The sequence below is a fragment of the Echinops telfairi genome, unplaced genomic scaffold, assembly GCF_000313985.2.
Source record: "Echinops telfairi isolate 266 unplaced genomic scaffold, ASM31398v2 ScPeMD7_7458;HRSCAF=8496, whole genome shotgun sequence".
Taxonomy (NCBI): Eukaryota; Metazoa; Chordata; class Mammalia; order Afrosoricida; family Tenrecidae; genus Echinops; species Echinops telfairi.
This window is the reverse complement of record NW_022111358.1, coordinates 37,951,115-37,977,815: the sequence shown is the minus strand read 5'-3', so window position 1 is coordinate 37,977,815 and position 26,701 is coordinate 37,951,115. Positions and strand designations below refer to the sequence as shown.

General features: G+C 42.3%; 1 protein-coding gene across 1 annotated transcript in view; it reads right to left on the bottom strand.

Moving 5' to 3' along the window:
• Positions 1–26,701, bottom strand: part of CEP112 (centrosomal protein 112) — a 462,158-nt gene that overhangs the window by 339,228 nt on the left and 96,229 nt on the right. Inside the window, exons 14-18 of the mRNA XM_045299484.1 lie at positions 21,977–22,131; positions 21,370–21,499; positions 19,772–19,864; positions 18,912–18,971; positions 8,881–8,960 (exon numbers count right to left, since the gene is read on the bottom strand). Of these exons, the coding sequence (XP_045155419.1) occupies positions 8,881–8,960; positions 18,912–18,971; positions 19,772–19,864; positions 21,370–21,499; positions 21,977–22,131 (518 nt within the window). The remainder of the gene's footprint in view (positions 1–8,880; positions 8,961–18,911; positions 18,972–19,771; positions 19,865–21,369; positions 21,500–21,976; positions 22,132–26,701) is intronic.

Genomic DNA, 26,701 nt, shown 5'->3' with positions numbered 1-26,701 from the left:
GCAAGCTGAGATCAAGGACTCTTTTTCTTTTTGTAAAATAAGAACTAAGGTTTTAAGGTCACAGAAAAGATCTGTGTGTGTTTGGATATCAGTCCTGCAAATTCACCAACAAATGAAAATGAAGCAAATCACAATACATGATTTCAAAAATGATGATACTGGCTTATCCTAGGTTGTGTTCACCACACAATAATAAAAGAGACGGGTGTGTACATACGTGTTTGCCAGAAAGACTGCTATTTAAAAAGTCAATTAAGGATAATTCTCATCCTTCTATACATAAAATGAAATCTCTCACCGATTTCTCTCATTGCACTCAATAGGTAGAGAGAGAATGAAGGAGGGTGATTAAAAAAGCCCAATAACAATAAATTTGAGGTAAACAGACAACCCAGTGGCAGAATCTGAGAAATCTCTAATAACTACAAAGCAAATGGAAACGGATTGATGAAAATTATCTACCAGGGTCCACTGGAGAACAGCACAAGTCAGCCTCAGGATCTGGAACCTGAGACAATGAGGCAGTAAGGTACTTCCCCCTCCCTCAGATCAAAGATTTTTGGATCTAGGTAATCAAAATATTTGGCAGCTGTATAATTCCAGCATACTTTTTTTCTGAGTAACGTCTACTGGTACTTCATTCCAACCTTTAGATAGATCATACAAAGGCAAAACCTCGCAGAAATATCGGAGGAGAAAAGCACGCACAGAGGAATGGTTAAAGTATGCATTCTAGTGAATTGTTGAATTATTTAAGGTGGCTCTTCTAGCCATGGTCTCCGCAACTTTGACCCAATGACTTTATCTGGGTAAGAGACGGTAGGGGAAGGCACCGATAGGATTGAGTTGTGAATGACTGTTAAAAGGACTCATTGAAATTGCTGTCCTGCAGGGTATAAAGTGAACCATAGCTGAAGCAAGAAGTGAGGCATCTCACTACCAGTCAAGGGCAGGAGTGGACTGCATCTCTGGACCCGAGGATCCCAGCTCAGTGAACCTCCTTGCTCCAGGAGCCAGCTGTGACACCAGAGAAGTGACAGAGCAGCAGCAGCAGCAGCAGCAGCAGCAGCAGCAGCAGCAGCAGTGAGAGTCTGAGACCGAGGAGTGGATTTGATTTGGTTTGATTGTTATACTAGACATTAATTGGAAAGATATAAAATGTCTACAGAAGAGAAGGACCCAATACAATAGGAATTTATTTTGAGTCAGACCGACCTATAAAAATAAAAGTAAATCCAATAAAAATCCCAACAGAATTCTTGTAAAATGAATCAAAATTCAAAGCAGAGAAAATAGGACCAAAGAAAATTTTGGAGATGAAAAATAGGGTACAAGAAGAACTCAGAATTCAAATAGCTAGTCAGAAGAATTAAAATTGTACAAAAGAAGATGTGATTACAAACTATTTGTACACTGACAATTTTCATATTTCCTACAATAAAAATTTGCTAATTTTCCAGTTGTTATTTTTTTAAGGGAAAAACTAAATACTTAGAAAAGTTTCTCATACAGACAATGAAGGTATCCAGAGTTACCACCTCATGGATGCTTGATGAGCCTGTTTTATCACAAGCAATTACAATGAGATGAAAAAGCAAATACAGATTAGCCTAAAAATTGAATGGCAGGGCCAGAGAGTTAACCTTTCAAACAAATCAGCAATAACTCATCAACTCCCTGGGGGACGGACAACCAAAAAGTGGGTGAAGGGAGATGTCGGACAGGGCAAGATATGACAAAATACCCATTTATAAACTATCAAGGGCTCATGCGGGGAGAGGGAGCGGGGAGGGAGGGGAAAAATGAGGACCTAATGTCGGGGGTTTAAATGGAGAGAAAATGTTTTGAGAAACGATGTACAAATGCGCTTTACACAATTGATGTGTGTATGGATTGGGATAACAGTTGTATGAGCCCCTAATAAAATGTTAAAAAAAAAATTAAAAAAAAGAAAAGTGAAAAAAACAAAAAAAAACTCATCAACTTCTGGTTCCACGTTTAATCCTATTTTGGTATAATTCAATGATTTCTATTTAAATAAAATCTAAAATGAATTCAGACATTTCTAGAATGTCCTCCTCACTCCCCAACTCTCAACATCACCTATGCTGTGGTAAGAACAAGCAAGTCTGTTTTGGAAGAAGTACAGCTATAATTCTCCTTGGAAGTACGGATGGTGAGAGCTCCTCTCATACTTTGGACATGTTCTAGGAGGGACCAGTCACTGAAGAAAGGCATGCTCATTGAAGGGAGGCCTTCACAGTGGCTGCACACACTGGCAGCCATGAGGACAACGAAGGGCAAGCGTTGGCTTGTGCTGCATGTAGGGTCCCGGAGAGAGTTGGAACAGACCCAACAGCACCTAACAAACAACAAGATGCTTAGTGACAAGATGCTCACAGTGGATAAATATACTGTGGCATAATAACTTAGAAATACTATTCAACAAATGGGAATAAAATGAGGAAATGTAGACAGAAAAGTTATGTCAGATTTGGCAACAGACGCTGAAGGAGAGAGTCCATTCCCTCTATTTCCAAGTACTCATATGTCATTCATTAGAAGTTCAACGTGCTGGGAAATTGGAGCCTATTAGAAAATAGCACTCAAAGAACGTGCCACATTGGAAGTGAAAATACACATTGGGATTGAAAATACTCAACAAGTAATAAAATTCCCTGATAAATCAACTACCCCTGAAAAATTTTAAACATGAGTTCTCAAATCAAAATTTGGAAATATGTGGCTCAAAAGAACACTGCATATTAGAGAAAAACATGATCTGCCATTAACAGTGTCTGACTGCTGATGGGAACAGAAACCTAGGGCCTACACTTCCCTAAACACAGTGGGTTCACCTGATTAATGCCCCAAGAGATTTCTCAAGCTATGCAGCGGACATGCCTTGTCTTGAGTATGCTTTGGTTTTTCTGCTTTGAAAGGCGTTGGCACAGCAAAACACTTTCCTTTGATCTACATGCAGATCACTCGGATTACAATTTATGGGAGGAATTTGCTGAACACAGAAGGGAGAAGTTGCTCAGGCCTATGCAAGGGTATGAGCCTCATCAAGGGCGGTGGGTCCTATTAGCAAATGACCACTGGGCTCAGTTCTGCAAAGTCTTGGGACATCAGGCAGGTCATTCTGGTTCCAGGCCCTTCAATGTTGTACTCGGATCGGGAGCCCTTGGACTCTGGTCTGTTTGTTTGAATAAAAATAAATCATCGACCAGAAGTTAAGGTCAACTCTTCTTCATAGCTTTACCTCATTGGTATATCTAGATGTGGTATTATCTGATCACTGGATGTTTTACTTTCCCCTCCTGGAATTAGGTCTCATTCTGCTTTGCTTTCAGGACATCTGCACCATGCATTCTTCCCTAGTGTGTTCCCGTTCCAATTGCAGGATACACAACTGTGCTCTGGGTCTTCACTCAGGGCAAGAATGAGTTCTGAGACCTTATACACCCTAATGTGGACAGATGCGCTCTTTCATTCTCTGACACTCTAGCTAGTCTCTTCTCCAATAACAGAAGTCACTTCTCAGAATGGGGTGGTGAGTGCTGCTGGATCTGTTCCAACCCACAGCAACCAGATGTACAACCAAACAAAACACAGCCCAGCCCACTGTAACCCTCACAAGTGTTCCTATGGCTGAGCCCATTGTTGCAGCTACTGTGTCAATCCATCTTGTCAAAGGCCTTCCTTGTTGGCTGCCCATCTAACTTTACCAAGCATGATGTCCTTCTCCAAGGACTGGTCTCTCCTGAAAACATGTTCAAAGTATGTGAGACGAAATCTTGCCATCCCTGTCTCTAAGGATAAGTCTTGGTTGTGCTTCATCCAAATTTCATTTATTCTTTGGGCAGGCCATGGTACTTTCAATATTTTTCGCCAGCACCACATTTCAAACGATCGATTCTTCTTTGGTCTCCTTTATTCAATGTCCAACTTTTACATGCATATGAAGAGATTGACAATGCCATGACCTTGGGTCAGGTACACCTAGTCGTCAAAGTAATACCCTTGCTTTTCAACCCTTTCAAGGTGTCTGGTGTAGCAGGTTTACCCAACGCAAGGTGTCGTTTGATCTCTTTTTCTCAGAATAATAACCACTACTTTTGACTGCATAAAATGATAACCATGTAGTGAGAGACAAACTCATCTCTGATATAATCATATGCATTTATAGCAAGGGAGGCTTCCCTTATTTTATAAACTAATATGTAATGACCAAGGACTTCACTGAAGTTTGAAGACGGTATGTATCGATGTAGCAGTAATAGAATTATAGAACTAAAAAAATACTTTGCCCTAACGCATTTCCTCTCAGAGATGTTATTTTGGTCCCTTGCCACCTGGAGTTGAATTGACAGTGCAGATAGATATATTTTTTAAAAGGCAAGGCATTGAACTATTGAATTGTATGATAAGTGAATGATATGACAATTAAACTGTCTTAAAAAAACAAACTAAACTTTTGCCTACAAGTCCAGCTAATAAAAATTACTGTATTATTAACCTTAAAAAAGGAAAATACAGTATACAAAATTTAACAGCAATAAAAAGAAAAGTTATAATTAAGCAGCAGTAAATAGCCTACTTCACGCAGTATCAATGTTAAAAATATCCATAAAAAACAAAAGTTGCTGAATAGTTCCTAAGCATCTATAGGAACAGATTGGACCTTTGACCCCATTGACCTGTAGGAAGCAAGAATACTTATAAGACTCACTGCCATTAATGCAATAGCAAGTCTGCATATAGTTTCTGAGTCTGTCAATCATTATAGGACGAGACAACCTTATCTCTCTTCTGTGATTGGCTGGTGGGTTTGAACCGCTGACCCTTTGGTTAGCAGCGGCAATGCTTCCCAACAGCACGACTGGGGCTCCTTAAGAACAACGATAGAGAAAGAAATTTCTTTCGACTTTTCATTTTCCAACTCTGTGTTATCAGCAGGGCCTCCTTTCTCTTCTTTCTCTTCATCTCAACTTTAAATCAACATGGATTGCATGGCATGAGAAAGAACAAAGTCAAAGAAACCTCCAGGTCACGGCCTTCAAGAATTTGCTCTCTCAGATTGCCAAGCGAGCGAAGGAGACTTGCCTGCTGTTATGCTCCCCATTTCCTTTTTGATCCTTCCCAGGCAGTGAGGTGTTACCAGTTTCCTCAGTGGTTTACACTGTCTTCGCATCAAGAGGGCTGTAGCCTGGCCCGCACCCCCAAACTAACCCACTGCTGTTGATTCCAACACCAGATGCTGTAAGCCAGAGCAGAACTGCCCGTACAGTTCCTACGGCTGTAAATCTACATGGAAGCAGACTGCCGCACCGGGGAGTAGCGGGAGGGCTTGAACCCATTACCTTTCATTTCCAAACAGAGTGCTTTAACCACTGTGCCACAGAAGCTTGTTGTACAGATTCCCATTTGACTTAATCTACTTAATTCCACTTACAGCTCACATAAAGCAACAGGTTTTAAAGTTATTCTTGTGCCAATGTAGTCTGATACCAGTTGCAGAAGTCTGTCTCTTTCTATTGCTAATAAACAAATTCATGGAAATGAACAAAAACTGTTTTGTTGTACAGGACTTGGTATGTTTGGCCATAAATATCATTCTATTGTTAGATTTTTATAGCTTAAGTTTGCATATCATTTTCTAATTCTCAAGTTTCAAAGAATTATTCCAGAGTTTTACAATGATAATATATAACCAATTGATTGGTCCTTAAGAATGTCTCAGCCTGGACACTTAACTATAATACATGAATACTTTGGGATGTGTTCAACCATTCAAATTATAGCATTTTCTTAGAGGAGTTTGATAATATAGAGAAAATGTGCTCTTTTCAGGGATAGGGGTCAGAACTCCAACATACATTTTGTGGGGGCACAGTCTGAATCGACAACGTGAATTTTTATGCATAGATTCTTATTTTCTCTGATATTCTCTAGTATACAGTCCACATATAAAGAGAAAGTCAGCCTTTGTTGAGTGGATGAAAGAACAATCATATAAATACATAACATCCTAGTCTAAAGGTGAAGTTTTCTTTATCATTGTGTATATTTAGTGAAGAAAAATGCTTACTGTCTTTGTGCAAAATGAGCTGTGTCTTGAGCAGATAAACCTAACACGATTCTTCAGATTCAAAACCAGCAGCAGCAGACACTGCCACCCCACCCCCCCACCCCACACCCCACATTTTCCTTTGGGGAAGTAGCCAGCTTGTGCTCTTTCTTTTGAAGTGCAGACCCCACAAAAAGTGCCTCTGTTACTCTCGGATCTGATCCTTGCAGATCTCCAGACAGCTGGGCAATGAAGACATCACCTACTTAGGAGGCGATAGACATGGATCGACGGCAGGATTTTATTAGGAATTCTACAACAGCTTCTCTGAACGCCCCAGCAAAATCTGGTATTTGGCAAGGAACCTTCAAATGCCTACAGAGTGTGGCTTGGCTCAGAAAATGATTATGCTGGATTTGTACAGAAACCGGGGATTTCAAGGTTCTTTCACTATCACTGAACATTAAAAGATTTTTCATTTTTTTAAAATCAACTACCAATATCTCCTTAAAGAAAAGCATTCTGAACTCTTAACTGCACTTGCCAACAACTTGCTATCGTTGCTATGGGTGAAAACTGCTCTAGAGCAGTGGTTCTCAACCTCCCGAATGCCGAGCTCTCATGTGGGGGTGATCCCTCAACCATAAAATTATTTTCGCTGCTACTTCATCGCTGTCATTTTGTTGCTGTTATGAATTGGGCGACCCCTGTGAAAGGGTTATTCGACCCCCAAAGGGGTTGTGATCCACAGGTTGAGAACTGCTGCTCTAGAGGGTTTTCAAGGCAGCTGCCCTCAAAGCAGATGGCCGGGGTCTTATGCCCAAGGTGCCTGCAGGTTTGGTGCCTGCAGGTGAGTTTCGGCAGTCAACCTCCGTCTGGTTAGTCCACAGCTTAACCATCTGCACCACCCAGGACTCCTCAACAACTTGATTATTACTCTAAGTACTTCAAGTGCCTAACCTGGACCATGGAGAATGGTTAAAGACGGGCTAGGCCATTGGTAGCTCTGCCAAACCTCGTATTCCTTTCAGGATGGCACTGCAGAATGCATTGCAGCTACGAAGTACTTGTTGATTGTTACTTACAGGCATTTGCTTTAGGGTCATAATATACAAATCAACGAAGCAATGCAGAGAGTATACAGAAATTAAGAGAGAGAGAGAAGGTGTGGTAAACTTAAGAAAGGAAGAAAGTGGTTCCCATTTTAAAGAGGAAGAAAACTAATCCAGGAGGAATAAAGGGAGGGCACAACCCCCAGGAAGAAAGCGAGTATGCCCTCCCTAGCTGTGTGTGTTCAAGTTGAAGCATAAGAGAGTTATTTCTTTTAAAATGATTGAATATTATTGTTCTCTTGTGATTTCACCTAATTGATATTTGGTGATATGAATAAATCCTAATGAATAAGGGGGAAAAATGATCTCTTGTACTGTGACAGAGTTCAAATCATTTGAAGATTTCAGCCACTGAGCCAATGTGTTTTATAAGAAGGTTTCATCCGTTCCTACTTTTCTTGCTTCCCCAAACCTTCAAACAGGAATAACAGGTCAAAAAGAATATCCAAAATCACACAAAATTAGGACCAACCTCTGCCTGGGAAGATTGCACAACCCTTCTCTCTCTCTCTCTCCCTCTCTCTCTCTGGTTGTGATGAAGGAGTTGATTCCCTGGCAGGTAGTTGGGTACAATGAACTCCAGGATGCCTCCATTTTGGAGCCACATTCTCAAGCAGGTACCCTGAACACTGTCCACCCTCTAAGGCTCGCATCACCCTGAGCCAGTGTTGGTAAGCTCAACTTCCCTTAATTATTCTTCAACCAAATTACAAAGTCCTCTATCAAGGACCTACAACTGGCCTGGGACTTAGGGAGAACTCAGCCAATCTTTATCGAGTGAGTCATTATCTTTCAGCTAAAATCAGAAACTAGGACAACCTAGTTCAGCGGTTCTCAACCTGTGGGTCACGACTCCTTAGGGGGTGGAACGACCCTTTCACAGAGGTTACCCATTTCATAAACATAGCAAAGTTACAATGCTGAAGTAGCAATGGCAATCATTGTATGGTATGGGGGTCACCACAACATGAGGAATTCTATTAGAGGGTCGCAGCATTAGGAAGGTTGAGAACCACTGACCTAGCTAAGAGTAGGGCCTAATCTCTGGTAGTGTAGTGGGTTACGAGTTGGACTCCTAAGCCCAAAGCCAGCAGTTTGAAAACAGAAGCTGTTCCTTAGGAGAAAGATGGGCCTTTCTACTCCTGTAAAGATTTAGACGAGTCTCGGAATCCCACAAGGGCACTTCTACCCTGTCCCACAGGGTCGCTAATGAGTTGGGATCAATTGATCACATCAATGGAGAAGACAAACAAATCTACCACTTTTATATACGTTTCGATGTTAAATTGTAAGACACAATCTTCCCTAAACATTGTTTACAGAATAGTCCAGGGCCAAATATAACAATGCAAACATCATGGCCCGAATTTCTCAACAAAATCTACAGACAATCTAAGAGGTCCTAAGCCCAAAGTTTCGCTTTCTTAAAATCTGTTTTCATTTAAGAGTAAGAAAGCATCTGAAATCACGGTTATATATATATTTTAACATTCCTATCACTTAAAAACAGCTAAATTGATTTTTCCATAAAAAAAAAATTTACTAGCAAGTCATTAAATTCTGAAACTGATGCAAAGTGAACCACAGGATGGGTCTTATAGACAGGTGAGCCTTATATGACAGCGACTTCATTCGGCTCCTGCTTTTGTGTAAGAGTCTTTCAGAATTTTATGGACATATCGCAATTTTACTCACTTCAAAGCTTCCTCAAATTTACGAATTTTCTTTTGAGTATCTTCTTTCTCTTTATCAAGTTCACTCTGCAAGTCATGAACCTGCCAGGATAAAGACACACAAAACTCACTGAAAGACAAGTAAAACTGACTTGGAAAATTTGAACAATGAAACCCAAATTTTGACCATGTTTCTAATAGAAGATCAGACAGAGACCCAGTTAGCCATAGACACTCGCCATAGAATGGTTCAGGCCTTCACTAGCAATCACTATTGCCTAGCATCAGTACCCCCCAAATATACTGAGTCAGTTCTGACGTCAACCCAGCGACACAGTAAGGCAGTGCAGAATTGCTTCCTAGGGGTTTTGAAACTGTAAATCTTTCCCACTCTCATCTTTCTCTTGTGGTGCTGCTGGTGGGTTCCAACAGCCAACCTCGCAGTTGGCAGCCCAACACTTAACCTGGCACAATACACAAACACCCATGGCCACCGAGTCTCCTCTGACTCATGGCAGCCCTATAAAACACAGCAGAACTGCCCCGATGGTTTCCAGCATCACACACTGGAAGGGGACGGTTGCATCGTTCTCTCACACTACTTTGAATAAAGACCTTTTTAAAAACCAAAAACCTTTCCTTTACAATTCTCTTACATTTTTTTTCTGTTGGTGTTTTAGTTTTCAAAAATTTTGATGATAGCAATAATGATAATAAACTCTGCTCACATATAAAATGGGTGGGGAAAATGGGTGGAAAGAAAACCTTCCATGAGAATATGAGGAAGCTTCTACTGGCTGCTGTGGTCAGCCACCACAATGAAAACAAAAAAAACCTGACAAAAGCAAAGAAGAAAATGCAGGGTGGAAAAGGAAAAAAAAAGAAACAAATGCAGGGTGGTAGAAAGAGCAGGCTACAGGGGAATTCCACTGCCATCAAGCGGATTCCAACTCAGAGCACCCTTATATAAGGTGTCCAAGGATGTAAATGTTTACAGGAACAAGCAGCTTTGCCTGTCTTCCAAGGAGCCGCTGGTGGAGTTGAACCACCAACCTTGGGCATAGCAGTCCAATGCTTACCCAGCAGCACACCACCATAGGGGTATCAGGAGATCACAACTGGAATTAAAACTCAAACCAAACTCCCTGCCATGGGGTTAATTCTGGCTCATAGAGTCCCTATAGGACAAGGTAGAATGCAGATTTCTGAGGCTGTTAATATTTTTTTTAATTAAAAGATAATTTTATTGGGGGCTCTTACAGCTCTTATGACAATCCAAACATCATTTGTATCAAGCATATTTGTATATATGTTGTCATCATTATTTTGTAAACATTTACTTTTTAAAAAGAATCATTTTATTGGGGGGCTCGTACAATTTTTATCACAATTCATCCATCCATCATGTCAAGCACATTTGTACATTTGTTGCCATTATTTTCAACATTTTCTACTTAAACCCTTGTTATCAGCTCTTCTTTTTCCCTCCCTCCCCCATGCTCACCCTTGTGACACCTTGATACATTATCAATTATTATTGTTTTCATATCTTACACTGACCACTGGTCTCCCTTTCCCCGTGGTTTCTGTTGTTCGGCTCCCTGGGGTGGTGGTGTGTGTGGAAATTATGTGTTGATCATTGCTATCGGTTCCCCCTTTCTACCCTCCTCTTCCCATCTTCCCCCTACCCTCCTGGTCGCACTACCTCCATTTCTGTTCCTGGATTCCATGTGTGGTGAGCTCTTATCTCATCTGTACCGGTGCACATACTCCGGTCTAGGCAACAGTGAAAGGTAGGACTGGAGTCATGACAGTGGGGGGTGAGGAAGCCTCAAGGAACCAGAGGAATACTGTGCAATTCATTGGTGCTATACTGCGCCCTGGTTGACTCATCTCTTCCTTGGAATCCTTCTGTAAGCTGTCCCATTGTCTACAGATGGGTTGGGGACTGCTCCAACTCCCCTCATTCTCAACAATGTTTGTTTCTTTGTTTTGAGTCTTCTGATGCCTGTTACCGAACCTCCACCATACCCCATGATCGCACAGGCTAGTGTGCTTTTTCCATATGGGCTTGTTGCTTCTCTGCTAGTTGTCCGCTTGTTTAACATCAAGCCTTTAAGACCCCAGATGCTGTATCTTTTGATAGCCAGGCACCATCAGCTCTCTTCACCACATTTGCTTATGTACCCATTTTGTCTTCAGCAATTGTGCTGGGAGGGTGAATCACAGAATGCCAGTTTCTTAGAACAAAGTGTTCTTTCATTGAGGGAGGGTATGAGTAGAGGCCCTAAGTCCATCCACAACCTCAGTGTATTGCCATAGAAATATATGTACATAGGCCAATACTAAAGTGACAGTGCCAATTTTTTGAAAGATTGCACAAGCTAGGATATACGGTTTTTGGCTGCCATGTGGCTATTTTGCCAGGATATGAGTTTTATCAATGGTGTCCCACTTTACCAATGTGAAAATCTGGTCATGTTAGCCAATACCTCTTTTATGAATTCATGTATTTGTATATGTACACACCTATGTTTATACCTCTATCCATAGCTTTGCTTCCTAGATCTTTCCTCTGTTGCATTTTGCCTTCCTCCTGCTCACCCTTCTTCTGCCTTTTAGTAGTTCCTCTCAGATAGACTGCTGTTGTCCCCAACACCCCTGGGATCTCTATGGCCTCCTCATTGTTGATTCTAATTCCCTAGTTGTTCCCCCTGTCTATCACCACTCCCTTCCCCCGCCTCCCTCTCCCGGAAAGTCCTCTGGAACTGTTGGTCCCATTGCTTTCTTCTAGAGCTTGTTTTCCATGCCTACCTTATAAGGCTGTTAATCTTTATGGGAGCAGAAAGCCTCATCTCTCTCTCCAGGAGTATCTGGTGAGTTTGCACCACAGACCCTGTGGTCAGCAGCCCAATACGTAACCCACTACACTATCAGAGCTGCAAATCCGAATTAGGAGATCAGAGTCCCTCTTGCCCCATAATTTAAATGGAAAATTCAAAATATCCCACTAGCACTATTTTTCTTAGTAGGAAGAATGAAAGTAAAATTTTAGGTACTATATTAGTTTTACTGACTTGGGAGAAAAAATGAAAGGGTGTTGTTCAAAAATTTCCCAGGTTCAAGGTCAAAATTGTCCGCTTTAGCTTGGATCTCTATCAAGTATTGCAGTGTTAGGCATGTAGAACGTGTATCAACTTGGAGAAAGACGCCACTCAGGCAACAGTAGCACCACTGCAACACTACCCATAGTTAGCTGGCTGGTGTCAAGCTGATTCCGACATGGGTGATGGTTGCACAACTGAGCGAAACAGTGCTCGGTCCTCCACCATTCCCCATGATGGCCAGCAGGCTCCAGTCCATCACTGTGGTCACTGTGCCACATCTCCCTCTCTGCCTTGTCCTCTACCTCATTACCATATGATGCCCTCCTAGTGGCTTTTCAAACGCAAGTGAGGCATCTCTCAGGTTCACTCTCCATTAAAAACACCAGCTGGTGTGGGAATCTGTCACCTGTCTGTAGGTTTGCTTTACGGTGGTGTGTGGTGTGTGGCTGTGGTGCTGGAAAACATGCTAGCAGTGTACTTCAAATGTATCAGGGTGGCCCTTGGAAGGTTCCAGCACAGCTTCTGGACTAAGGCAGACAAGGGACAAAGGCCTGGTGACCAGATTTGGAAAACCTTATGGATCACAACAGAAAAGTGATCAGTAATGTGAAGATTTTAGAAGCATTTGTTTTGATAGCAACAAAATTCTTTCTTTACATAGACTCTTCAGGGAATTTTTTTTTTTTCTAAATAGAAAAGTAGATGTACTCAATTGAGGTGAGGGAGGGCAGCAAGGAGGAAAGCTAACTGGAAAAAGTAGTAGAGGCACAGTTAAAGACACACTTGTTAGTGTCTGTTGGTGTTTATGTGTAATTCCAGAGTCCTTTGCTTGAATCGTTTCCTATTAACTCATTTGAGGTCTATTTTGATATATAGGTGACCCGTGACTGCTATGGTGAGTGGGAGTGGGGGTGGACCACCTGCAGTCAACTCTCAAGCATAACTTCGGCCTCTCCAAAAACTTAACTGGCAACAGCCTGCTGTTAACCAGAAGCCAGCTTGCCGACAGCACAGGCGATTAGCACGTATTTTGTATGTTACTGTAAAAACTGCACATTCAGTGCAAGATCAAAGGTGCAAACATTTCATGCCGATGGGCATGGCGCTGGTGACAGCTTCACCCATTTCCTTCTTTCTTTCTCCCAGAGTCGCTTCTGTTGCGATGCTGGGCAGCTGCAGACCTGAATCGATGGTACCGACCAAGTCAGGCAACATTGCCTTGTTCTCCCCGGTCCGTGGGGCGCTTGCCGCATCTCGGATGACCAGGGTCCCCTTGAGTTATGAAGGTCTATGCTACTACATTAAGTATGATGAAACACTACGTGCGGCCCGCAAACGATGGAGGCGTTTCACTGCAATGTGCAATCACTGGAAAGAGCTGCTTGAGTGGAGGTGATGAGCGCCTCCTCTTCTATGAGGCCCTGCACAGCGCGCACCATGGCATTCAGCCACCACCCGCAGTTGGAGACGGCTCCTGACCCAGGTTAGTTTTGATCCTAAGGGCAAGCGGGCCGTCTGTTTTCACTAGCACTGAGCGTTAAATATCAGCCCAGTTACTTACGGGAGCAGCAGACCGAGGGTGCAGCAGACACTGGGAAACAAAGGCTGTGTTTAGTCAGAAGTTTAATGTGAATCCATTTCAGTTTTACTTTGACGCCTGCTTTGTTTTTTACCACATAACCAACCACACAGATGTGTAGAAACTGTACAGACATGCCATTCAATGAAAATGATCTGTATTCAAATTAAAGGAGTGAAACTTTCATTATTAATCCTCAAGCAATGAGCTCTTCGATCGAAATAAAATGTTTAATAATTGAGATTTAGTCCCTTTAAAAGGGGAAACATTGAAAAAAACCACGAATGTGATAAAAATCGACCTCAAATTATACAGTGATAATGAGTGCAACCCCTGGAGTGTGGCCCTGCAGGTTTGTGTCCACATTCCACCACCAGCCCCACAGTACCCTGGACCTGAGGGGCCTTATCTGAAAACGGGGAAAACATTAGTCCAGACATCAAAGAATCAAAGCGTTAGCAAGTCACTCTATGTAAAACATTTAGGTGCTAAAAAAATAAAAAAATAAATAAAGGAAGAACGTGAGTGCTCAATAAATGTTAATAATTATTACTATTACCTCCACGGGTCAAACACAGCAATCCAAGCGTTTATCTTTAATGAGGTCAGGTCACGATGAGCCTCAGCATGCACCCGTGCTAGCGCCCAGTCATTCCCTCACGCAGTCTGCTGGCCCTTCCAGCAAACGGCCCCCAATGCTAAGCTTGACTCCGGGCAAGTGCTTTTGATCACGCACTCTCCCATCTTAACCTCTGCCAAGTTTTCAGCTGCCACTTCTGGGCGCTGGGCACTGTGTAACTGAAACACCATGACCTAGTTGACTGCTTCTAAAACAATCACAGCTATTTCCACAGCAGGAATGGAACCATCTGGCAGTGGGGTGAGGGACTTCCCTCTGAGTCCAGCACCCTTTGTCAGTGCACAGACTCAAGTTGGGGTGTCTTAAAGCTAGAAGCTGTTTCTCATTTATTTTTATCCCCCATGCACCCAACACAAAACTGAACCCCCCATGCTAGACTGGTCAATAAATCCTGTTTTGGATTGATTGTGTGTATGTGTTCTGTTTCATTTTTATAGTTGAATATAGTTACTTTGTATGTTTAAGGGCATTTTAAAAGTATGTCTGTGTTTTCAACTACATACCAGATAGATATGGGAGGCAGATAGGAGCCCTGGTGGAGCAGTGGTCACACGTTGGGCTACTAACCACACAGCCAGCAGTCAGAAACCACCAGCTACTCCAGGGGAGAAAGACAGGGCTTTCTACTCCCATGAAGAGTGACACTCTTGGAAACTCACATGGGCAGTTCTACTCTGTCCTGTAGGGTCACTGTGAGTCAGCATGGACTCAATGGCAGTGATTTTTTTTTGGGGGGGGGAATGGGTGACAGATAATTGAACACTAAGTAAATGAGAAATCACTGCATATGGAACTTGAAAGTGAGACTGGAGATGTAATACCCATTTATTTGGATATTCAAAAAATCCTTTATCTTCATATTAGAGAGAGTTAAAGAACAAACAACACAGAAAGAGAATATACTCTATAGACGTATACACACAGACATACATGTATTCATCCTTCCCTTTTAATGCATAATGCTGGTGGCAGAGTGGTTGGGCTGCTAACTGCAGGTCAGCATCTCCAAACCACCAGCAGCTCCCGGGAGAGAGGCGGCTTCTACTCGGGGAAACGTTACAGCCCCAGAAACGCACACAGACAGTCCTACCTGGTCCTACGGGGTCACGAGTCAGAACTGACCCCATGGCAGTGAGTTTGAGGGTTTGTTTCGGTTTTTTTAGCTTGAATGCTAGTGGGGGATAAGTCTTAAATGGATTTGCTTGTAATCTGCCCCCTGGAATATACTGTGAACATCAAAAATGAAGGCAAAAGTGAGAAACAACTGACACTATAAACTAGTTACTCAAAGATATATACATGCTATAAAAGTAACTGATTTCAGTCGCCATAAGCTCATCTGTGGAATACTTATTAAATCTATTTTTTGCTCTCTAGCTCCCAGAAAGTGCTACAATCAAGAAATGAGCAGGGGGTCAGGAAAGGATGCTGTGAGCTGTGAGCAGAAGATGCCACCGTGACAGGCATCACGTGCTGCCGGTGCTGACCGGACCATCCACAGGCTGAGCCACCCCCCTGGGCCTCAGCCTCTCTCACCCCTGCTTCCCAAAACGGGACGGTGAAGGGCTGAGCTGGAGGACTTTTATAAATCTCTTGCTGCACACATTCATTTTCCAAACACTTCAATAAAGGCCCACGTGTTTTAGAAAAATAAAATCAGGCCAATCAGGGGAGGGAAAGGCCACTTAATAGGTTAAAATAAGTAACTTACTATAATATGTGTAAAGCCATGGACATTTTCAACTATTTTTAACGGAATGATAAGAATTATATACAAGGGTTCAGCTCGGGAATAAGTAAATGGCTGTGGCTTGGAACTCCATGAGAATAACACCGCAGTCATTCGATGGTTCTGTCAAGGATTTGAAGTCACCATTTTAACGCGAGCACCCTTTAGAGCATGCATGCTTAACATCTGCCACATGAACTTCTCCAGGTAAACAGCACCATCTTTGACTCTCTGGTGACTGTTTGGAAAACAAGCAGTATAATATAGAGGAGGCAGGTGTTTCCTTGCTAGTAAAATCATTTAGCCTAACCACTTCCTGATTTAACAGATTAGGATACTTCATCAAACAATGACACCAGGCTTTACTGCCCATTATTTGTTTGATGTTCAAAGATCTTAAGAGCAGGCACCGGCCACTACAGATCAATAAAGACCATTAGGTCATGTGTGTGCTTAACTTAGAGGTAGCATCTGAGGCTTGCTGCTGCTCCCACCTCCTGTCAGGCACCAGCCGGCCGGCCATGGTACTTTCTCGAAGGCCTGAGGAAATAATGTCATTCAGATGGCGTTTCCTCCTCCTGAACAGATACTCTGGCGTAAGCCTCACCCCAAACGTTACTGAGCACACACACCTGTAACAGCATCTCACCAACAAAAGCGCTATACATCCCATTTCGCTATCCAGTTACACAGGCTGGGGTTGTCGAAGATTTATGTCAGCTCTGTGAGCAGTCAAAAAGGAGATTCCCCGAGGGGGGTATAAGGCATCAAATCTGCAAGGCTTGAGATCACAGCAGGTTTAATAAAGGAAGAAGAACAGATGTCAATTTAAAGGCGGGGTGGGGGGAAGGAGATGATGGGATTAATTGTAAAACAAAAAGTGGCGTGCTGAGCCCCCTTTTCTTCCAGTATAAAAACTGTTGGGAACATATGCACTCTGCACAAACGCCCTTAGTTTTCTTTTAAAGATTGCTATTATTTTAAATAAGTCTTGTTTACATTGAAAGCAATCAACACACTTTAACGAGTCACTTTATTAGAAAGCAAGGCCAACTGACACCTTGTGGAGAGGGGAAAGCTCTAGTGATGAGGCCCAGTAGAAGGGCTCCAGGTCTGCTCCCAGAAGGGAGACAGAAGCAGCTGCGTGAAGAGAACCCTTTCCTTCCTCATGCTGGCCCATGCGGTGGGAGAGGGACTGGCTGGCAGCAGAAACCTTCATTTTGTTTGTAGCTAAGTCCTTGCCAGTCGCCACCCTGATGCCCATGCAACAAAAATGATCATGGTAGGAGAAAGATGTACCTGTCTAGCTGTACCCCTCCCACAGTCCTCAATAGGACTTTACACCGCAGGGGAATGGGGCACATTTATTCACAAGTGTGCACTCTTCTTGCTACGGAAGGTGCCCTGGTGGTCTCATGGCTATGCATCTGGCTGCAATCCTTAAGACCCACAGTTTGAAACCACCAGCTGCTCCAAGGGAGAAAGACAGGGCTTTCTACTCCCACAAAGAGTCAGTTACAGTCATGGGCCCTCACAGGGGCAGATCTACCCTGTTCTGTAGGGTCGCTCGGAGCCTGCATTGACTCAGTGGCCGTGAGTTTGGTTTTCGGTTTGGCTCTTCTGTCAACAGCCTCTCTGCCTGTCTCCCAGGCACACAGATAACAGCTCTCAGGAAGAGGACTGACCATCAAGTCTGACAACGCAGAGGCTGGGGAGACCAAGTCCGAATGTTTGTGAAGCTAGAGCTCTGTCCAAAGAACAAACAGTGGGCTGGTGAGGATGCTTGGATGCCTTATCAGGTGGGAAGCCAAGCTGAGGACTGGCTTGCTTGTGGCTCCACAGCAGAAACTGAAGAAGTTCTGTATCCCAGTGCCCCCCCTCCTCTTTCGAGGACAGGACGTCCAGGTAAGAGTTCAAACAAAGAACAGCCATCAGAAAACCTCAGCTCCCAGCCCTTCGACCCTAGCATGACATCGTGCCCGATATAGGCACTGAGCATATGCTCAATGGATGTGGCTAGATAGGGTGTGGCATTAAAAAGCTTTGAAAATTTTGTGACACGAAACACGCTTGTACACGTTTTAATTAACTGATGAGTTAATCATTTTCTGATTTTCCTTTATGTAGATATTTTACAAGTAGAATGATTTGGTAAATATTAAAACAGCAAATAATTACAAAAGCAGCAATAAAATCTTTGCCATTTCCACTGCTTGTTGTCCTTTTCATCTCTCTCAGAGGGTCAAAACCACTGCTGGTGAGCCAATTCCAACTCAAAGCCTCTCTGCAGAACAGGCGAGAACTACCCCCTGCGGCTGTCTTTACAGGAGACTGGTACATTTTCCTCCCAGAGAGTGGGTGCTGTTAGATCAGAGCAATTAACCAGTGCGCCTACCCAGTGCACCACCAGGGACCCTGCATATGTCTTATTTCAAACAATAATTTCAAAAGTGAAGTTTAATAATCCCAAATCGACTGGAATCTGCATTGTACTATCCCAGATACTAAAAGGGTTTGACCAAGCCTAGGCTATCACTGATAACAGGGCTATCAGTAGAAATACTTTCCTAAATGTCAATAAACAATCAATTTTTGAAAGTAGCACCTGATTCTTTTATTGTTTTATTGTCTTGTTAAATATTAAAAGTTCTGATTGGACATATGATACAAAAGAATACAAAATAGCAAGCCTCAACTGTATTGTATTTTTTTAGCTGATGAAAAAAAATACCATTTCTAAGTCTGATAGGAGGTTGACATAATAATAATACTCCTTGTTAACTGGAACATACAAGTGGTTTCCTTATTAGTGACATAGTTAATATCCAAATTGAGAAAGTTGCTGAGGAACATGAAAAATAAAAGATGTAAAATGTGCTTATGGTCTATGTGAAATAAAGGAGGGCTGGAATGTGTGGCTTTGTACAAATCGGCCCCCATTACTAATGGTCCCATTTGCGATCGTAAATCTTTCATTGTTCCTCATAAAATGCATTACCTTTTTTTCATAGGTGCGTTTTAATTGACTTTTCTCCATTTGAAATTTACTTTCTTGATCCTGTGAATGAAAAAGGTTTGTTTTTATTATATCTAAATTCAGTCTTAGGGCTAATAAAATTTTCAATTTTGGTGATGACAAACTTGGCTTAAATTTTTGCATATTATTAAGAGAGCCCTAATTCTGCCCAATTATATTAAGCCTTGGGTAAAAAGAGGAGTAACTTTGTATTTAGGGCAAATTTTAGTTCTGAGATATTACTACTTTTAAATTCCCTCAGAAGTACAATGAAACAGAAGCTGTCTTTCCTTTGGGAAGAGGCCAATGACTTGAAAATGACCAACTGAATTCATATGAAAACAAGAGATTTCTTGTCCATTGTTTCTCTGACCACAGAAAAAAGAAAAGATACAACAAGCGAGTGATTACAAAAATGGATAGAAAATAATTTAAGAGGGGACATTTTAAAATAATACTTCGATATTTTACACGAATGCATGTACTTTGTGCTTTTGTGCAAACCACACAACTCCCTCACACATTAGGCTCGTATGCAGGTGTTACACACGTGCTACGTGCACGTTATTTACACAGATGTGAAAAATGCAGCCCCATGAAATGAGAGTTATCTTAAAAATGAATCTAAAAGATTACAATTAAGATGATTCTTTAGTCTCCACACCCATTAGCATCTGCTTCTGTCAACTAAAAGAGACGCGATGAAAAATGATGCACCACAAGCAAAGAATGGACACTGGGTTTCTGCGGCTCTTTCTAAAGGACGCTCCTTTGAACATACAAACCAGGAAAAGGGAAAGACGTTTTCGTCATTATTCTCGGTGTAAAAATATGCAATTCACCTTCAGTTGTTGCGTTCTTTGATGCTCTGATTCCTGTAGCTGCTCTTTCAATAGACACACAGTCTGTTCTAATTCTTCAATCAAGCCAGATGCCTAGAAAGATTTACAGAAGGTTGAGTTTTATACCACTCTCTAACTTGTGAAATTTATCTTCTTTTTCTGAAAGTTCTATTAGAATTCAATGTATCGATAAATCTAAATTTAAAAAATTTGTTTTCAAGAAAACCACAAGTTAAACTTTCTAGGGCAAAAACATAAGTAAAATTCTATATAGTTATGTGAAAAAATGGAAAGGTAACATTGATATAAAAGTAACAGGTTTACAGAAAACTGTTTACTTATTTATTTTAAAACCAAATCCGCTGGATTTTTTAACTCATACAATATCAAGTGATTGGCTGGACAATCAGGATTGTAGACCAGGGCTCACCGTGGAGAGCTTCAGTGATTGGACACAGAGGTGTCTGAGTGCAGGGGCGGGTCCTGTGAGGTCATCCATGTGTGTGTGACACCCAAAAATACCAACTCAAAGATCCATAATAATGGATCTTCTACATGATTAATTCAACTAAGAATTGTCTCAGATGTGTATGTTTCCCGCTTTTAGGAATGTTGGCTGTGAGATGGTTAACTTTTGCTGGTGAAATGTAATTTATTAAATACTCATGTTGTAGTACATCGCTCACATATTTATTACTTTTAAAAATGTTATAACAGTAACTACAAATTGTTGAAGTTTCAGCTATTTTTTTTTAATAAAGCAACCAAAAAAACAACAAAACCAAATCCACTGCCACAAATGGACTGTGACTTATCAAGGCCCCCAGAATGGCGTGTAACTGCCCCTCTGGGTTCCCACGGCTCTAAATCTTTATGGGACCAGAAAGTATCCTCTTTCTCCCAGATCCACTGTTGAGTTCAAATGACTCAGCTTGCAGTTAGCAGTCCAACAGGAACCCCACAAACAACGCCAGGGCTTCTTGATTAAAGCAAACGAGAGCTTAATTTCAAAAGTCAAGCAGTTACAGTACTGAGTTAGTTAATTGTGCCAACCTGGCTGATAAACACATGTGGGGCTAATTGAAAGGCGGAGGGATAAATGGGTGGTGAGCCTCGCTTTTCTAGTTCTTGGGTCTCTTGCTTTGTGATGGCCGCACCAGGGTGCATCTGCCTTAGCAGTTCCCTGCTTCAGCTTGCAAGATTGACTTCCTACAAGACATCCCCAAGGAGAAGCCACATGGACCTATCCCGATGCAGCCCTGGGTGCTGGAGCAGCCGTGTGGAGACCCCTGCTAGTGCTGAGATGCTTGTTCATTCACTGACTCAGCTTTCATCCTGCAGTTGGCATCATTGCCTCTGTTTTGTGAGGTGGAGGACTTTGTGGACTGGTGTTGGGTTAATGGGTTAATGTTGGACTTGTGGGCTTGGGCAGCATTGGGTTGGGATGTTTTCATGATGCACACTTTCTTTACATAAAACTCTCTTACACATGAGTTGCTGTGGATTTGTTTCTCCAAAGTTCCTAGACTAATATAAGTACCTTTTGCTTGACCATCAATGGCTAACTGCTGGGTGATGGTAGCAGCTATATATAATACCTTAGAAGTTGAAAGAGCATGATCCTGCTTCAGAAGATTCAGATCGGCATCATGTTTGGCTTGTAACAGTTTTATGTTTTGCTCATATTCACTTATAAGATGATCCTTCTCTTTATGTAGTGTGTTACGCCTTAAAGCAAAAGAGAAAACCGACTTCCATTACCTTTAGAATCAATCTCTGAAATAGATTTTTTTTAGTTGACCAAATTCAAATACATTCTCTTTCCATATTTCAAACACCTAGCCACATACATCTATTAAATTTTAAACATTGTGCTTGTTAGATTAGTTGGAGAGTAAACACACAGAGTATTTAGGTTGGAAACTTCCCAAGGTCAAATGCATAAAAGAGTCGGTTCTGACCCACAGTGACCCTATCGGACAGAGTAGAATGTCATTTGCAGGGTTTCCAAGGCCATCACTTTTATAGGAGCTGATTACCACATCTTTCTTCCGAGCAGCTACTGGGTTCAAACCATTACCTTCTCAGTGAGCAGCCAAGAGCTACCCACTGTCCCACTAGGCTCCTTTTAAAGGCATAACGTGTAATGTACAATCAGTATCAGAACCCCCAAACCACACCTGATAATATGATCTCAGACAGTACCTTGCCTTTACTTCTTGTAATTCATTGCATGTTATCTGGTAACATCTTTCGAGTTCCGTTTTTTCCTGAATTAATTTCTGCCTCTGTAAATTACTGTTCTCTGCTTCTCCGGTTAGCTGCTGGACACGGGCCTCCAATTCTTTGACCATCTGGTTCTAAAAGAAGAGAAGGTGGTTGAGAAACTCCTGACGGACGTTCTTATGCTTCCATCTCCTTCAGCTGCCCGACAGAGCTCTACGGCCACCTGAGACAGAGGCCAAGCAACAAGTACATCACAAATCAAACCTCTAAATTAGCCAAGTCTTGCCAAACACCGAGAAAGCTTTCTACCCCCAAAGTTTAAGACACTGGTTAGAGGTTCGTACTTCCATGTTATCTGTTCATTCAACAAAGATTTCCTGAGGCTGGTCCTATGCCAGGATTGAGGCACAGACCAAGTCCCTGGCCCTCCTCCAGGAGGTGACAGCCCATCAATGCCCCTTGTGCAGGTCTGCCAGGTGAGTATTCTCCTGGGGTCTTTGTTTTTCACCTCAAGTTATGAAGCTTTCCCCAAAGACGAATGCAATGCACTACTCGTTTCAGAGAGAAAATCCCGTGTTTTAACACAGGAATGCATAGATATATTTTATTGCCTGGGTAGAGGGTTAGTTGCAGGCGCACAATTTTCAGGTTTGCTTTTTTCCTATCATTTTATCAAAGTACGGCCCCATCTTCCAAACTCTTCCTAATTCGTTTTCTTATTTTATATTCAGGCTGTTGCAAACACTGCACCATCACACGGCTGCGATTTAACCCTGGAGAGTGGTTTGTGACCATGTAGGTACCTTATCTGAAATTTGAGAAAGCAAACATTAAAGACACAAACTGTGATTTCTGTTCTAATCATGAGAACCAACCTAACTTAGTTGAGTGTGTGAATAATTGGGAAGGTTGAGTACGATGCTTCAATCAATTACCCTTTCACAGCTTTCTAAACTAAACACTTAAAATACGGTTCTAAAATGAAACGTTACAGCCCTGACATCCGATGTTGATTTCATTTTTCCTTTAGGCAACGCAAAATAGACCTCAAATTTCAATTTTGCTGCAACAGCCTGGAAATCCGCAAAACAGATGATTCTAACTAACTTACAAGCACAGTGGCTGGATTAAGTTTTTAAAACACCAACATTCCCAGCTCAGGGACCGAAGCCTGCTTCTTCTCGGTGCTCCTGTAGCCACTTTGCCTGCTTCATTCTTGTGCATATATGGTAACCGAAGATATTCTCCCAGTCAGTAGATTGGCTTTTCCCGTTTTTGGTAACGTGTTTTGATGCACATGTGTTTCATTTTTATGAGGTTCCATTGACTGATTGAGTTTGTCTTTTCCTGCTTGGGCTTTTATGATTATACTGGATAAGGCTTTATTAAACACTAGGCCAAACAGCATGGGTTCCCTTTACTTTGGAATCCTCCGTTTTAAAAGTCACTTGGAGAAGACCGACTTAATTTCCTAGCACACATTCTAATCTTCCCTCATCTCGGAAAGGTTCATTGCCTGAAAGAAACAGAACACATCTCTTCCCTTCCAGTTCTAAGTGGTGGAACAAAGATGAGTGGACTCCTTGCTTCACTGGGGAACTACCAGAAGGAGACAAGGCATACCAGAAACAGAAAAGCTAAATGCCGGCAGAGCAATGTGTACTGCTGGCTGTGATGAAGTAAACAGCTCCCAGCAGACCACATTCACCTGGGAACAACTGAAAAACCCAGAAAGGTTCAGAAACATCCATGTGAAGGCATCTGAGGGCTTCCCAGACCGCCAGCACGTAACTGAGGCCCAGAGACCGTAACCTTGGCGAGATGAGTCACCATTCTGGAAGTTTCCACCCTGGAGGCAAGTTCTAACTCTTGAAGGCAGAGGGAGCAGGGAAATCAGAGCAAGGGTTTGAGGGTCCAAGGTCCTTAAGAAAAGGGATACATACAGACGTGAGCGCCACACAAGCAGTAGCCTCCTAAACATTTGCCTGATTCTCACACGTCCAAGGACAAGACCTCTGAAGAGTCACGCAGAGTTTTCAGCAGGCTCCTCACGTTCAGAACTGTCCAAAGAGGTGGGCCCCTAGTAACATCACCATTTCCTTTGCTGATTCTCTGTCCCTTACCAGCTAGTCAAAGATATCCCCTGGAGGATGCCCTTTACAAATAACTCAAAGAATGCATACTTTTCTAGATCTAGCAGAGACATATATATGATCAATTACAGTATATCTGATGCTTATTGAAAGGCAGTCCAGTAGGTCCTGTCTGCAGATGGTTTCTCCTTTTAGCAGTCCATGGAGGTCCTGAGTTCTTGAGAGTACCATGAATTGCCAAAAGACTGCACAAATCTCTCTTGGAAGAAGTACAGCCAGAACGCTCCTTCAAAGCAAGTATGGTGAGACTTCTTCCATGTCCTTCATCAAGTGGAGGGATAAGGACAAACAGGAAAACCCTCAACATGATGGATGGACTCAGTGGCTGGAGAATAGGCACCGTCCTGAGGCTGGTGTGGACCGGGCCCTGCTTTGTTCTGCGGTACATGAGGTTGCTATGAGATGGAACCATGACAGCATCTAACAATGTTTTTGTACATTAAAAGCAGCCCTCCTGTGCAGTAAGTCTTATAGAAAATGAGCAGAACCTTGTGCCTTGAAACTATATCTACTGAATAAAGGCTTTCCTGTATGGATACCAATTTTTTGCCTCAAGAAGCAAAAGCGAGAATGTCAACTATTCATCATATCTGAACACTCACCATGTTTCACCATGTTCCACGCACTATTCTAGGGACAAAGTAAATGAAAGAAATTTTAAACTTACAAAGTTAAGGGGGAAACTACACATATCTATTAACTACCTTAAAAACAATACTAAGCTAAAAATAAAGTTTGTTTTCAACAATAGAGCTGAGAGGATACAAAGGAGTGAAGGCCTTAAGGTGGAGTACCAATGATTCAGGGGTAGGAGGGGGGATCCCGAGGTGGAATCACGGTTTGCAGGCTAGAAGAGTGTGGAGCAGGCCTTCAGTGTTGCCAGCAGCAGGGTCTTGGAGAGAATAAGTAACTGTGGAGGGAACGGTGAATAGGTTACCTTGGGACCAGAGGAAAGGCCACAATGGGAAGTCAAAGGTGACACTTGAACGGCTAGCCTGGAGTTCTTGAATGGGCATGGCTTGTAGGCAGAAGTGATCATAGGCATTGGACTAGGAATTCAAGTTCGTAGTCCTGGGAAATAAGATCAATAGCCCTTGTGGGATATGGAGCAAAAGAGGAAAAAGGGAGAGCAATGGGAAGGTCATTGGAAGAGTCCAGGAATGATGCAACAATGGTCTGTATTCACCTGGTAGCTGTGGAAACAGAAGGCAGGAAAACATACGAAAGAGAGTGAGCGAGAAAAAGAAAAAGACCTCAAAGAAGAGCCTGGATTAGTTAAGTATTGAATAAAGGATGGTGAGAAGTGGCAATATTTTTTAATCTTCCAGGTTCAAGATCTCATGTGTCAAAGAATGATGATGATTGAGAATTAAGAGGATGTTTGAGAAACCTATTATTTTGATCCCACAGACACCGTGTTCAACAAATACTAAGGTAATATAAACTATGCTAGGAGCCCTAGAGCTGTGGGGGGCACACGGTGGGCTGCTAACTACATAGTAAGGTCAGCAGTTCAAAGATACCAGCTGTTCTGTGAGAGGCAGATGGGCTTTTCCACTCTTGTAAAGAGTTACAGTCTCTGACACCCACAGTTTTACCCTGTCCTATAGGTCACTTATTTACAGGGGTCCTCAAACTATGGCCCGCAGGCCACAGGCAGCCTGCCAAGGACATTTATCCAGGCCGTCGGGTGTTTTTGCCCTGTTTTGTTTTTCACTTCAAAATAAGATATGTGCAGTGTGCATAGGAATTAGTTCATAGTTGTTGTTTTTTAAACTATAGTCTGGCCCTCCAACGGGTCTGAGGGACAATGAACTAGCCCCCTGTTTAAAAAGTCTGAGGACCCCTGGGACCTGAGCTGGCATTGATTCAATGGAAGTGTGTTATTGAGTTATGGGCAATTGGTTATAAAACCCAGAGTGTGAGAAATAAGGACTGGACGGTGGTTCAGCATAAGAAAACCAATAGGAAATAATAATAATATATACTTTAATAATGGTTTCTGGGGGTAGGGTGGGGGAGGGAGGGGATATTGTCTCTGCATGTCGATCTAGATAAGGTAGGCGGGATTAACAATGCAGAGGAGAAAACAAGGGATCAACCATTCCAGGGGTAGGGGGAGCACAGGAGAGGGGGAGGTGGGGCAAAGGAAGGGGAGTACCAACAAATCCAGGGACAAGGGAACAAGCGATCTAAACCTGATGGCAAGGAGGGTATAGGATATATGCCTGGTGGGGCTTGATCAAGGGCAATAAAGCTGAGTGGAATTACTGAAACCCAAATGAAGACTGAGCATGATAGTGGGACAAGAGAAAGTAAAAGGAAACAGGAAAGAACTAGGAGACAAAGGACATTTATAGAGGTCTAAATACAGGCATGTACATATGTAAATATATTTATATATAATGACAGGGAAATAGATCTATGTACATATATTTATATGTTAAGTATTAAGGTAACAGACAGACACTGGGCCTCTACTCAAGTACTCCCTCAATGCAAGAACACTTTGTTCTAATAACCTGGCATTCCATGATGCTCACCTTCCCTG